The 14,661-nt window shown below is 39.3% G+C and overlaps 1 protein-coding gene across 4 annotated transcripts in view; it reads right to left on the reverse strand.

Annotated features, from left to right (window-relative positions):
* The window catches only part of LOC126194647 (poly [ADP-ribose] polymerase tankyrase-like), a 282,846-nt gene that overhangs the window by 199,269 nt on the left and 68,916 nt on the right, over positions 1-14,661 (reverse strand). For all 4 annotated transcript variants that reach the window (XM_049932830.1, XM_049932829.1, XM_049932828.1 and 1 more), the window contains exon 4: positions 13,564-13,817. In XM_049932830.1, the coding sequence (XP_049788787.1) occupies positions 13,564-13,817 (254 nt within the window). The remainder of the gene's footprint in view (positions 1-13,563; positions 13,818-14,661) is intronic.

Raw genomic sequence — 14,661 nt, forward strand, 5'->3', positions numbered from 1 at the left:
TCGTCCAGCGGCTAAGTCCCGCTCAAGGTCACCCGCCTTACACAGCAGTGTACAGTATATGCACACAGCCATAGAAAACCATAGAATCGTACTATGACAGAGACATTATTTCTTATCGTACCCTTTCTATAGGAGTAAAAGGTGATAGGAATTATGGTACAGCTGTTGTACTTACTGATAAACCATTTTCATTCTATACAAGAAACAGGAGACGTGTTAATTCTAATGAGACAACTATCATCTTCAGACACTGAGGTCTGACTTATTTTCAACTGTAATCGTGCTACCTCACTAACACCCGAAGGTCACTGCTACACTTCATGCACAAAATAATGTGCAAGTTTTAACAGTTAGAAAGCTTACACTTTAGAACATGGCTTAAAAGGTCAATTTTGAACACGAACACTCATGGCCTCTCATGCTCTTGCTTGTGAACAGAGAAATTGCAGCATAGTGGGGAGTGAGCAAATGTGTGTTCATCACGACATCGCAAGAACATGGGAGAAGAACAAACAGTGAAATAGGGAAGAATAAGTTTTGAAAGCAGTGCCATCTTATAGCAGCAATGATGTGTCAATATTGTTTAACACTGACAATGTCTCCACATTTCAATCCACAGGGTGAGAAATGTTTCCTTTTTACACAAAAGGATGGGTTCACAAAATGTTTAGTGTGTCATGAGGCACTGAATACTTTCAGGAAATTCAATTTACAAAGACACCACATATCTTAACATGTCAAAGAATATGAAAATGGAAAATGTGAAGTATCTGAGTGTGCACAAAAAGTTTTAAAACTTAAGAGGAAGCTCCCTGAAGAGAAGGTAGAAATATCAAGTGTGTGTGTGTGTGTGTGTGTGTGTGTGTGTGTGTGTGTGTGTCACTCAAATGAGTTATAAAACTTCACTAATTTTACCAAAGTCCTTGTGGCCTTTGAGGGATGATGATTTAATAAAACAATACTTGGTAGTTACAGCTGAACATATATGTCAACTTCAGGTAGAACAATTTTGTACGGTAACATGACAGTCACATGCCCAACACAGATTATCCCAGACGGTCTTCAGAAACAGTTTGCAAAATCTTAAAAGAGTTTTTTGCATAGTCTTTAGCACTCTATGTGTAGATATCACATACACAAAACTGAATGTCACAGTCCTAGCAACAATGAAGAAAGTGTAGAGAATGGAGGTCTGCCATGGAATTTAGTAATTTACATGTCTCCAGGCGGCGTGCCAATCACGTCGGGAAATAAATTGGCATTTGTAGAACAACTGAGTGGAAAAATGAAAAAGCCTAGAGCCGAATTCATGCTGATCTGCACTTTGAAGTAACTAATCTAAAATGCAACAGGGAATACAGAGAGATTCTATATTTCTCCTAGCATTTCCCTCAGGATTAATTTCCTCATTTAAATAAGACTCCACACTGATTGCCACCCTATTCCTTGTGATGATGGTGAGGGTACAGTACTTGCTGCTTACAGACCTGCACTAATTGTCTGCTTGTAGAACACATTTCCTGTGAAGCCCCGCTTTAGAATGAAAATCAGAGATTTACAGCCATCAATGACTCCATAAATATGCTATCTGCACAAAGAGAAAAGTTTTCATTTACTGATACTCACTTTTAAATGCTATGATGTCATGTACTATGTCAGAAGCAGGCACTTTTTCTGCCAAAATGAAGGAAACAGGCACAGGAAATGTTTCTACAATGAGAGCCTTGCATGTATTGGGAGTCATAAGCAAGAAGGAGACAACTATGGAGACTGCCAATGAACAGTGAAATGAAAAGGGTACTTCTATTTTAATTAGTCAATCATGTGCATATTCATACAAGTGGATTTTCTTTAGGTATAAAAAGTTTTTAAAAAAGTTTCTCATATTTTTACAGGAAACGATACCTGACAAAACTAGAAGTCAAACATGTGTCATGAACAAATCATTGTTGATGTGTGGGCCATTTTTCTCATGTCGAGAAACTCAATGGTGTATCCCATCGTCCTGTTGACAGTCAATTCTTATTTCTAACTGGTTGTGTTTGCCTCTGTACTTAGCCCTGTGACTGTGATGCTGGAGTCAGACATAGCACTTACAACAATAATTCTGGAGTTGGACATAGCACTTACAACCATTTCCTATATCAGCCATTCTGTAAATATCACACCGAAGCTGTGCTGGTACCGGAACAAGAGTAATTGTTCCGTGGAGTGTGAACAATGTAAACAGTAACATATAATCCTATTATTCTGCATGCAAAAAGGTGGTCATTGGTTTCTGCTGTACTTAACCTAATGGCAACAACACTTTGGAGATGTATGACACAGGAGCTATGTTGCACAAATTATACTCCAAAACGATGAGCAATGTAGGATTTACATCAGCCATTTCTCAGCTTTTTTAATGTATTGTAATGTTTGTCTTATGTCCATCATCTGTATAAAGGTACTCTATGATGCCCATACTACCATGAAAAACGCAGATGGCAGATTTTGTCATTTGTATTGGCGGGAAAGGGATACAGACAACACTGACTGTTAGTTGTTACATAGCACTGACATTCACCTTGTTACCAGGTGCTGCACCTCAGAAGGTCAGGTCACATGCAGCACAGAATGCATCAATTGTTGTCTGCTACTCACCTTGCATTTGCAGACAAGACTATTTGCTGTCTGTCTATGGGAAGACACTAGGAATGTATTTCTCTTGATGACAGTACACAAAACAGCTTCATCCAATGTCAAAATCTGAACAAAATTAGGAATGATAGATGAAACATACCTTTATTTTGGATTATAATAAAAACAAGACCGGTGTGAACTACAGCAACTATAATCCGTTCCTCATAAGAATAAACCTGATGTAAACAAACACAAACGCGATGATTGGTCAGAAGCCGTAGCATACCTACACAGGTGTTGTTACGCTCTTGGGAGTATGTCCTAGATATCTTATTATTGCATTACGTTAAATGAAACTTTAAGATATTCAAATGTATTAACAGCCATCAAAGTTTTTCTTTATCACGCTTTAGCTACATAGTCTTTATTTGAAAAATCATGTACAGTCACAGCCTCTGCAGCTTTGGGCTCTGATTGTCGCGCTGTTAATGTGCAGTATGAAAATGGGTGAGGTTGCTTTCTCTTCTGTGGTGAAACATGCATGTCTTATACAGTCAAAAAGTGCTGAGAAATAGGCTGTTCTAAATATTTTTCATAAATTTATAGGGATAATTGGCTTTGAATTTTACCAGCGCTGTATGTGTTGCAGTTGAGACACAAAGCAACAACGAATGTGTAGCGCAGTTGGTAGCGTAATGGAATAAAGAACTAAATTCAGGTAATGGTTCGTTCGTTCAAATCTCCCCTGTATAATTTTTTTCCCCCTCGTTCAGTTTGAAATACCTAAATCTCGTAATTATAAAAATATCATCATTTTTTATGAACAACGCACGTCTTCTTGCTTCTAATTACATATTGGACGCGAAATTCCTGTTTCCATTTCAAATACAAATTGTAATTATCGATGTTTTACGTAAGACTGTTCATAAAAGTTGCTTAAATTAAGAAAACAATTTAATTTTGTAAGGCTAAATTGAAAAACCAAATCCTCTTTATTCGGACTATGTCCATTGTTTTATAACACAGAGGTAAATAAGTAACGTACAAACACGAAAATCAATCATTTTCACAGCATCAAGTGTATCATACAAATGCTGCATTTTTACATTTGCTACTGTACCATTACAATATGAACCCAACAGAACTGATGATCTGGAGCCAAGTTACGGGATTTAGCCAGAGAAGTAACAAGACTGTTGAGTGCAGGTGACACTTCCAGAACTGAAATGTATTTCTTGGATTCGGATAAGGAAGGAGCTGAGAGATTACCAGATGAATGAGTGTAAGTAATACCTTCAGTGTCTCCAGTATTTAACTATACAGTGAAATCCTTGAATACTCCCTCACGTTACATACAACTTATGCAGAAAAATTACCCTGTCATTAAGTCAGGAATTTTCATTATTCTTGTTTATAATTACAATAGTATGTTACCTAAAAATGATAACGTGTTGCAGTTTTCGTCTAGTGGTCAAAGGAGCATATTGTGGGAGATTTGCAGTGTATTATTTCATTCTGCTTAAAAATTAAACGTCATTCGAAGCTGTATTGCTCCTCTGTTCGTCTCTTTTTACGTGTTAACTGCAGCTGGCCACATCACTGCAGGCTAGTTGTACCAGCTGACCGGCCAGTGCCGTCCAAGTTAAATGTGCTGGTAACGCTGTTGTCCCGTATTATCACGAAGTCTATGTGAGCGTAATGCAAACCACAAAACGTGCCCTTACTATTGTACTTTAAAGTACTTGAATGAGTGTAAGTAATACCTTCAGTGTCTCCAGTATTTAACTATACTCCCTCACGTTCCACACAACTTTGGCCACGTATTGAAGTGAAACATGGACGATAAATAGTTTGGACAAGAAGGGAATAGAAGCTTTCGAAATGTGGTGCTACAGAAGAATGCTGAAGATTAGATGGGTATACCACATAACTAATGAGGAGGTATTGAATAGGATTGGGGAGAAGAGAAGTTTGTGGCACAACTTGACTAGAAGAAGGGATCGGTTGGTAGGACATGTTCTGAGGCATCAAGGGTTCACCAATTTAGTATTGGAGGGCAGCGTGGAAGGTAAAAATCGTCGAGGGAGACCAAGAGATGAATCCACTAAGCAGATTCAAAAGGATGTAGGCTGCAGTAGGCACTGGGAGATGAAGAAGCTTGCACAGGATAGAGTAGCATGGAGAGCTGCATCAAACCAGTCTCAGGACTGAAGACCACAACAACAACAACAACAACAACAAAGTACTTGAGACGGCTCGGCTGCAGTCCCACGTGAAACAGAAATCCAATTAGGTTCCAGTAAATGTGGAAGGATACGTAGTGCAATGTTTACACCAGGTTTATTCTTATGATGAATGGATTATAGCAAATTGGCAACTAACTTTTTGAGACAAAGCAAAGTAGTGGAAGAAAGCTTTCGTTTCACATTTTCATCATAAACTCCTATGTTTTTAAAAAAGTCAAGGCCTACTAGCAAACACCCTGTTGAATTCATTACTGAATTAGCAGTGGCTCTGATGAACAAAAAAGGCCTGGTTCATCAACTTACACTCAAAATGGTTCACCTGTAAACAGAGTAAGTGCAAGACATTTTCCTAAATTTTTTCCATCTATAGGAATGTCGAAATGGCCTCACACAAAATCTCAGGTCTGTGCAGATCAAAGCAAAGCAAGTCTCTGGGAAGGTGGCAGAAAATATACCAGCTATTATTGTGAGGAATGTAACTTATGTCTTCATTTTACAAAATGCTTTGAAATTTTTCACACCATGGCAAATATAACAATGCAATTTCAGTTTCAAAAACTACATTTTTAACAGTTTTATTTTTGGTACCAACAACTTCTAATACTACCTGCATTTGGAGGGGCGGGGGAATTAATGCTGCTGTGAAAACTATATATCAATATAAGAAAGGTGTGTCTTTGCAGTATTTCATCAGAAAAACAGTCTTTGCAAAATGTAATAGACTAACTTAAGTCGTATGCAGTAGAACCTGCTTAATTTTTTTTTTTTTTTTTTTTTTTTTTTTTAAACCACAGTACTAGCCAGCTAAACTACACCCTAGCTGCCCAATCCTCAAAAGGGTTAACAGACAGGCTCATCTCACATAGACAGAAAGTCATCCTCATCTGCACATTTCATCTGAAAAAATATAGATTGTTTCTGTGACTTGCAGTTGTTACACCATACATTTAGTCTCTCATTCGCGTTAATCTTCCTCCTGTTCTTCGTATACAATGAAAATGGCTTATCAGTTGTTACCACAGCAGTACCGTAATTCTTGTTTGGAATTACACCAATAGAAAACGTACGAAAGCTTATAATATCTCTCTCATTATAGCTCTCCAATCCTCCAAGTGGTGAATCACCTCCTCGTAGTATAGCGATCGTAAACCATGAATTACCACTCACAACTTCTCTAGTAGTGCAAGAAAAATTAATCCCACACCCTACAAATGTTACAGGTCCTCCAAGAAGTTGTTGTTGAGCAGTCTGTTTAGGTTTAAAATCAAATGTATCTATATTCTTGTAGACAGGTAGTCTACTTCTTCTTGTATATCTTCTCCTTCAGTACGGCATGGCTGTCTGTACTGTGCAGCTGCCTCGAGTCGACTGAGCAAGCTGTTGCCTGTGCAGCAGCAGCTGCTGACGCAGCTGCTGATAAGAACTAGCCAGCCAATCAGCACGCGGCAGGAAGGGCGTTGCCGCACCGGAAGTTAGTCTTTTGTAGCGGATCGCGCTTAGTTAGAACTAAAGCGCGATCCTCCAGCCCTGGCGGCAGCCAGGCGAAGCTCGTTCAAGATCACCAGCCTTGCGTAGCTGAAGCGTGAAGACAGCCATGCATGAATGCATTCACAATGAAGATAAAAGATTGCAGCAGGTCTCACACAGTTCGCACACTGGATATGGAGCAGTGACGTTTGCAAATGCACATGATGATTCTGAAACAGTGGTATGAAGAACTGGTTCTGCTGAAGGCATTAACCAAACTCTAGCACAGCCAATACTATAGTGGTAGTAATAGTGGTGGTGGCAGCTTTCAATCCAAAGACTGGTTTGATGCAGCTCTCCACACTAGTCTACCCTGTGCAATCATCTTCCATCTCTGTGGAACTGCTGCAACCTACATCCACTTCAAACTGTTTACTCAGCCAAGATTGGATCTCAGTCTATAAGCTATATCTCCCCTCCCTCCCCCCCCCCCACCCCCACGTACACCATCCATTACAATATTTATTATTCCTTAGTGTCTCAGGATGAGTCCTATCAACTCATTCCTTCTTTTAGTCAAATTTTGACATAAATTTCTCTTTCCCACAATTTGATTCAGTACCTTTCCATTAGTTATTCTATCTATCCATCTAATCTACAAATTTCTTCTGTAGCACAACATTTCACAAAGCTTCAATTCCCTTCTTGTCAGAATTTTTATATTCCATGCTTCACTTCGGTACAAGACTAAAATCCGGGCTAATTACTTCAGAAAAGACAACCTAACACTATCTGTTTTTCTTAAATGCTTTTCTTACGACCGTTATTGTGTGTTTTCATTTTTTATTCTGTCTACGTCCGACAGTGTCCAAATAGCAATATTCATCTACTACTTCTAGCATCAATTCCTCCTCTAGTTCTTACAAATTCTTTGATCTCTCTGAAAGAATAAAAATATCTTACGCACACCTCAAAAAATTTTATTTCTGCTCCCTTCACTTTGATTCCCTTCCCAAATTTCTTCTTGTTTTCCTTTTCTGATTGTGAAATTTGTGGACTGAATAACAACAGGATAGGTTATGCTCTGTCTCATTCCCTTCGCAACAGCTGCACTCCTTTTGCATCCTCCAACTCATAACTGTAGTCTGTTTTCTGTACAAGTTGTGAATAACCTTTCACTCCCTATATTTTATTCCTCTATGTCCAGAATTTCAGAGTGTATTCCAATCAACGAAGTGAAAAACCTCTAAATCTACAAATGCTATAAATGCAGGGTTGCCTTTCTGCTAAAATAAGTCACAGGGCCAATATTGCCTTGCGTGGTCCCACATTTCTCCAGAAACTAAGGTGATCTTTCCCAAAGTTGGTTTGTAAAAAAAATTGTTATATGAAATGATATATTCAATACTGATCGAGCTTTCGATTGATCTATATTTGTAACCCACAAATACTTCCATACACTAGTTAACTGATATCGGGATTTACATGACAAAGAATACATAACGTTGTCATTACTAAACTGTTGAAAGTGTTTAAGTGAATATAAATGTATTAGTGAAGCTATTTTATGGCCAGTTACTAGTGGAACTTTGAGAGTAATATACTAAAGCATTCTGATTATTCATGAAGCAAATAAAGTCAAAATACAGGGTGTTTCAAAAATGACCGGTATATTTGAAACGGCAATAAAAACTAAACGAGCAGCGATAGAAATACACCGTTTGTTGCAATATGCTTGGGACAACAGTAAATTTTCAGGCAGACAAACTTTCGAAATTACAGTAGTTACAATTTTCAACAACAGATGGCGCTGCGGTCTGGGAAACTCTATAGTATGATATTTTCCACATATCCACCATGCGTAGCAATAATATGGCGTAGTCTCTGAATGAAATTACCCGAAACCTTTGACAACGTGTCTGGCGGAATGGCTTCACATGCAGATGAGATTTACTGCTTCAGCTGTTCAATTGTTTCTGGATTCTGGCGGTACACCTGGTCTTTCAAGTGTCCCCACAGAAAGAAGTCACAGGGGTTCATGTCTGGCGAATAGGGAGGCCAATCCACGCCGCCTCCTGTATGTTTCGGATAGCCCAAAGCAATCACACGATCATCGAAATATTCATTCAGGAAATTAAAGACGTTGGCCGTGCGATGTGGCCGGGCACCATCTTGCATAAACCACGAGGTGTTCGCAGTGTCGTCTAAGGCAGTTTGTACCGCCACAAATGCACGAAGAATGTCCAGATAGCGTGATGCAGTAATCGTTTCGGATCTGAAAAATGGGCCAATGATTCCTTTGGAAGAAATGGCGGCCCAGACTAGTACTTTTTGAGGATGCAGGGACGATGGGACTGCAACATGGGGCTTTTCGGTTCCCCATATGCGCCAGTTCTGTTTATTGACGAAGCCGTCCAGGTAAAAATAAGCTTCGTCCGTAAACCAAATGCTGCCCACATGCATATCGCCGTCATCAATCCTGTGCACTATATCGTTAGCGAATGTCTCTCGTGCAGCAATGGTAGCGGCGCTGAGGGGTTGCCGCGTTTGAATTTTGTATGGATAGAGGTGTAAACTCTGGCGCATGAGACGATACGTGGACGTTGGCGTCATTTGGACCGCAGCTGCAACACAGCGAACGGAAACCCGAGGCCGCTGTTGGATCACCTGCTGCACTAGCTGCGCGTTGCCCTCTGTGGTTGCCGTACGCGGTCGCCCTACCTTTCCAGCACGTTCATCCGTCACGTTCCCAGTCCGTTGAAATTTTTCAAACAGATCCTTTATTGTATCGCTTTTCGGTCCTTTGGTTACATTAAACCTCCGTTGAAAACTTCGTCTTGTTGCAACAACACTGTGTTCTAGGCGGTGGAATTCCAACACCAGAAAAATCCTCTGTTCTAAGGAATAAACCATGTTGTCTACAGCACACTTGCACGTTGTGAACAGCACACGCTTACAGCAGAAAGACGACGTACAGAATGGCGCACCCACAGACTGCGTTGTCTTCTATATCTTTCACATCACTTGCAGCGCCATCTGTTGTTGAAAATTGTAACTACTGTAATTTCGAAAGTCTGTCTGCCTGAAAATGTACTGTTGTCCCAAGCATATTGCAACAAACGGTGTAGTTCTATCGCTGCTCGTTTAGTTTTTATTGCCATTTCAAATATACCGGTCATATTTCAAACACCCCGTATTAATTAATGATGACACTAAAGAATTGACAGATAACTATCCCTGAACATCTGAAATTATTATAGTGCTAGACTGACATCGATTTTTTGTAAGTTAGAATAGATAGCCACAGGACAGTATTTAAGAGTGCAGAGTGACTTAAGTTTGTTTCTTATAAAGCAATTATACTGCACACAGGATAAATTCAAAAATTGCTGTTATCTAGACAGGCATTTACCGTTCATCAGTAAGTGTGATGACTGATACCCTGCTGTTGTTAGGAATTATCTCTGGTTGTCTACATTACAACAGGCCAAGTTTACTAACTGGAAATTTGCAATTTATGAAAAAACTGGTTTACACTTTGCCATCAGTGAGAAATGATAAGATTTACTGATTGAAGCAAACCTGTACGGAATTCAGGACATGAAATCATAACTTTATTTAATACAAACATTGATAGTACATGTGCACAAACTTAACTGCAAACAGATATAAGACCGAGTTTGAATATCTATGGTTGACATAGAAACCAAATCAGCTGCCTTATTAATCACCACACATTACGTGCTCATACTGGAAACACTTCTTTAGTAAGTAAACAAATTAGTGCCCAGAATTAGGCTGCTAGAGAGAGAAGTACTGTTTTAATAAATCCATATTTAATTCTTCAGATGTCAGTAGGGTGTGAAGCTCAGAACCAAGGAGTGAAATTCAATTCGGAATCAGCGATAGCTAAGACATATACTGCAAAATAATTGAAGAGCCTACTGGGACCTGGATAAACTGAAAGAACCAGAGGTTGTACAGAGTTTCAGGGAGAGCATAAGGGAACAATTGACAGGAATGGGGGAAAGAAATACAGTAGAAAAAGAATGGGTAGCTTTGAGGGATGAAGTAGTGAAGGCAGCAGAGGATCAAGTAGGTAAAAATACGAGGGCTAGTAGAAATCCTTGGGTAACAGAAGAAATATTGAATTTAATTGATGAAAGGAGAAAATATAAAAATGCAGTAAATGAAGCAGGCAAAAAGGAATACAAATGTCTCAAAAATGAGATCGACAGGAAGTGCAAAATGGCTAAGCAGGGATGGCTAGAGGACAAATGTAAGGATGTAGAGGCTTATCTCACTAGGGGTTAGATAGATACTGCCTACAGGAAAATTAAAGAGACCTTTGGAGAAAGGAGACCCACTTGCATGAATATCAAGAGCTTTGATGGCAACCCTGTTCTAAGCAAAGAAGGGAAAGCAGAAAGGTGGAAGGAGTATATAGAGGGTCTATACAAGGGTGATGTACTGGAGGACAATATTATGGAAATGGAAGAGGACGTAGATGAAGATGAAATGGAAGATATGATACTGCGTGAAGAGTTTGACAGAGCACTGAAAGACCTGAGTCGAAACAAGGCCCCCGGAGTAGACAACATTCCATTGGAACTACTGACGGCCTTGGGAGAGCCAGTCCTGACAAAACTCTACCACCTGGTGAGCAAGATGTATGAAACAGGCGAAATACCCTCAGACTTCAAGAAGAATATAATAATTCCAATCCCAAAGAAAGCAGGTGTTGACAGATGTGAGAATTACCGAACAATCAGTTTAATAAGCCACAGCTGCAAAATACTAACACGAATTCTTTACAGACGAATGGAAAAACTAGTAGAAGTCGACCTCGGGGAAGATCAGTTTGGATTCCGTAGAAATACTGGAACACGTGAGGCAATACTGACCTTACGACTTATCTTAGAAGAAAGATTAAGGAAAGGCAAACCTACATTTCTAGCATTTGTGGACTTAGAGAAAGCTTTTGACAATGTTGACCGGAATACTCTCTTTCAAATTCTAAACGTGGCAGGGGTAAAATACAGGGAGCGAAAGGCTACTTACAATTTGTACAGAAACCAGATGGCAGTTATAAGAGTCGAGGGACATGAAAGGGAAGCAGTGGTTGGGAAGGGAGTAAGACAGGGTTGTAGCCTCTCCCCGATGTTATTCAATCTGTATATTGAGCAAGCAGTAAAGGAAACAAAAGAAAAATTCGGAGTAGGTATTAAAATCCATGGAGAAGAAATAAAAACTTTGAGGTTTGCCGATGACATTGTAATTCTGTCAGAGACAGCAAAGAACTTGGAAGAGCAGTTGAACGGAATGGATGGTGTCTTGAAGGGAGGATATAAGATGAACATCAACAAAAGCAAAACGAGGATAATGGAATGTAGTCGAATTAAGTCGGGTGATGTTGAGGGTATTAGATTAGGAAATGAGACACTTAAAGTAGTAAAGGAGTTTTGCTATTTGGGGAGCAAAATAACTGATGATGGTCAAAATAGAAAGCATATAAAATGTAGACTGGCAATGGCAAGGAAAGTGTTTCTGAAGAAGAGAAATTTGTTAACATCGAGTATAGATTTAAGTGTCAGGAAGTCATTTCTGAAAGTATTTGTATGGAGTGTAGCCATGTATGGAAGTGAAACATGGACGGTAAATAGTTTGGACAAGAAGAGAATAGAAGCTTTCGAAATGTGGTGCTACAGAAGAATGCTGAAGATTAGATGGGTAGATCACATAACTAATGAGGAGGTACTGAACAGGATTGGGGAGAAGAGGAGTTTGTGGCACAACTTGACCAGAAGAAGGGATCGGTTGGTAGGACATGTTCTGAGGCATCAAGGGATCACCAATTTAGTATTGGAGGGCAGTGTGGAGGGCAAAAATCGTAGGGGGAGACCAAGAGATGAATACACTAAGCAGATTCAGAAGTATGTAGGTTGCAGTAGGTACTGGGAGATGAAGAAGCTTGCACAGGATAGAGTAGCATGGAGAGCTGCATCAAACCAGTCTCAGGACTGAAGACCACAACAACAACAACAACAGTCCCAAAACAGAAGGTCATGATGCTACACTAGTCTTTAAATGCCCTGCCAGATTCTTCTCCTTTCATTTACTAATATTTCCCCTTCCATGATATTTGTACAACTTTGATTATTTTGTACGGCCTTTCTACACACCTCACAAACAAAAGTTAAGCACCCCAATGACACAGTCAGAAGACAATGTAAGTTCACAAACATGCACATCATTGGCAGGTACATAAATCATCAGGAGTTGCTGTTATCTGTGATTAGTAGAACAGCCACTAGACAGCATAAATGTTGTTCATATTTTGTGTGTTACAAGGCCTGGTAGGGTATATGCAGCCAAAGATTTACGATTTTTCTGAACCAGGGCAAAAACTTGTGCTTTATGCACAATAGGGTACCATTCAATTTTCTATGCCCTGTACAACAGTACTTAATAAAAGTGTTTAATGAGCAATGGATTAGTTGAGGTGGTCCAGTAGAATGGTCATCCTCTTTATTTGATCTTAATTCCTTAGATTTTTGGGTATGGGGACATTTGAAGGCATTGGTATATGCCACAACCGATAAACAACATGCCCATGTTACAATGCGTGTTATCAAATATGACGGAAGCCAGGTGTACTCTTGATTCTTTCAGGAGGGCTGAAGAATATGTAAGAAAGACAGATGACTATTGTAGGTCATAATGCACATATCTCAACAAGTATTCATATTTGAATTTTAGTTTACAGAACATTTTGTTCTGTCTTTGATCCATATTATCTTCCATAAGAATATGGGACACAAACCGTACACACCATAATACCCCAAACAATAAACATGTAATTGTTACATAAGCACAGTTTTGTCACCACCCTCTCAACTGCTTTATTTTATTTTCTCTCTCATTTCACACACGAGTTTCATTTTAAAATTTAAGATAACGGAAACAATATTGCTATCTCTCTGTTGGATAATAATTTTATTTATCTGGTTGATTCAATACCCTATTCTGTCAGGGTTTTGCAACCCCCCCCCCCCCCATATCTCTCTCTCTCTCTCTCTCTCTCTCTCTCTCACACACACACACACACACACACACACACACACACACACACACACACACACACTGGAGTGCTAAAACATCACGTTTACTCACACAGTTGGAAACATTACACTGACAATTATCTTAAATAAATTTGTTTTTAACTTACAAGCTAGTCGTTCCTGAAGTTCTCTTGTAGGAGCTACATCAATAGCAGATTTTGAGTGGCAGTTCAGGAGTGTCGGATCAGCTCCTTCACTAAGGAGCAGGGAGCAGACTTCTACACGAGACTTAGATGCAGCTTCATGTAATGGAGTGAACTGCCAGAGATCCATTGCATTAACATTTGCACCATGTTTTATGAGCATTTCTGTTACTTCAAAATGCCCATAAGAGCAAGCATTGTGCAATGGTACAAGGCCACTGAAATAAAGAGAAAGTAAAATTTAAACCACAAGGCCAAACTGAGAAATAATTCATGAAACAAGTCAAGATATTTGAACAACTATGTGAAAATACAGTACATACCTGACCCTACAGGTAGGTTTTTCTGAATTCTAACAGATACAAAATTCTAAATGCTGGAGTTTGATTGGGGAAAAAAAAAAAAAAAAGGTAATGTCTTATTACCAGAAGCAATTCAACACTTGGTATTAAAATCTTATATATACACATTTAGCAAAACAGGTGCAATGGTGCAAGAGATGGTGTTTAATTACTACATCCTGAACAATGGCATCCCTTTTCATGAAAAGAAGTTTCACTCATTGAGAATATGAAAATAGATCAACACTAATCCTTAACACATTTACCCCCCCCCCTCCCTCCCTCTCTCTCTCTCTCTCTCTCTCTCTCTCTCTCTCTCTCTCTATCTCTCTCTCTCTCTCTCAACACACACACACACACACACTTTTTTTTATTACGAAGATAGAGAAATGTTTTGTGCAGTAAGCATCACAACTGTTCTTAAAACCTTGATAGTCGGATCCTTCTGCAGTTTTTTTGTAATTGGAGGGAACCAAAATGTCATTGATTTTTCCATGATGGTCCTCACTGTGCAGTATGACAGTGGCATTACCCTTATCTGCATTAAGAACAATAATGTTTTTATCTGCATTTATATCCCTCAGCGCCTTCCTTTGTGCCTACGACAAATTACTGTTAGGTGGCTTACATGTACGTAAAATCCTAGCCGTTTCCATCCTAATTACGTCAGCGGATTGCTGTGGAAGCTGACAGATACCTGCCTCAATATTTGCTACAGTAT

This window comes from Schistocerca nitens, chromosome 7, assembly GCF_023898315.1.
Source record: "Schistocerca nitens isolate TAMUIC-IGC-003100 chromosome 7, iqSchNite1.1, whole genome shotgun sequence".
Taxonomy (NCBI): Eukaryota; Metazoa; Arthropoda; class Insecta; order Orthoptera; family Acrididae; genus Schistocerca; species Schistocerca nitens.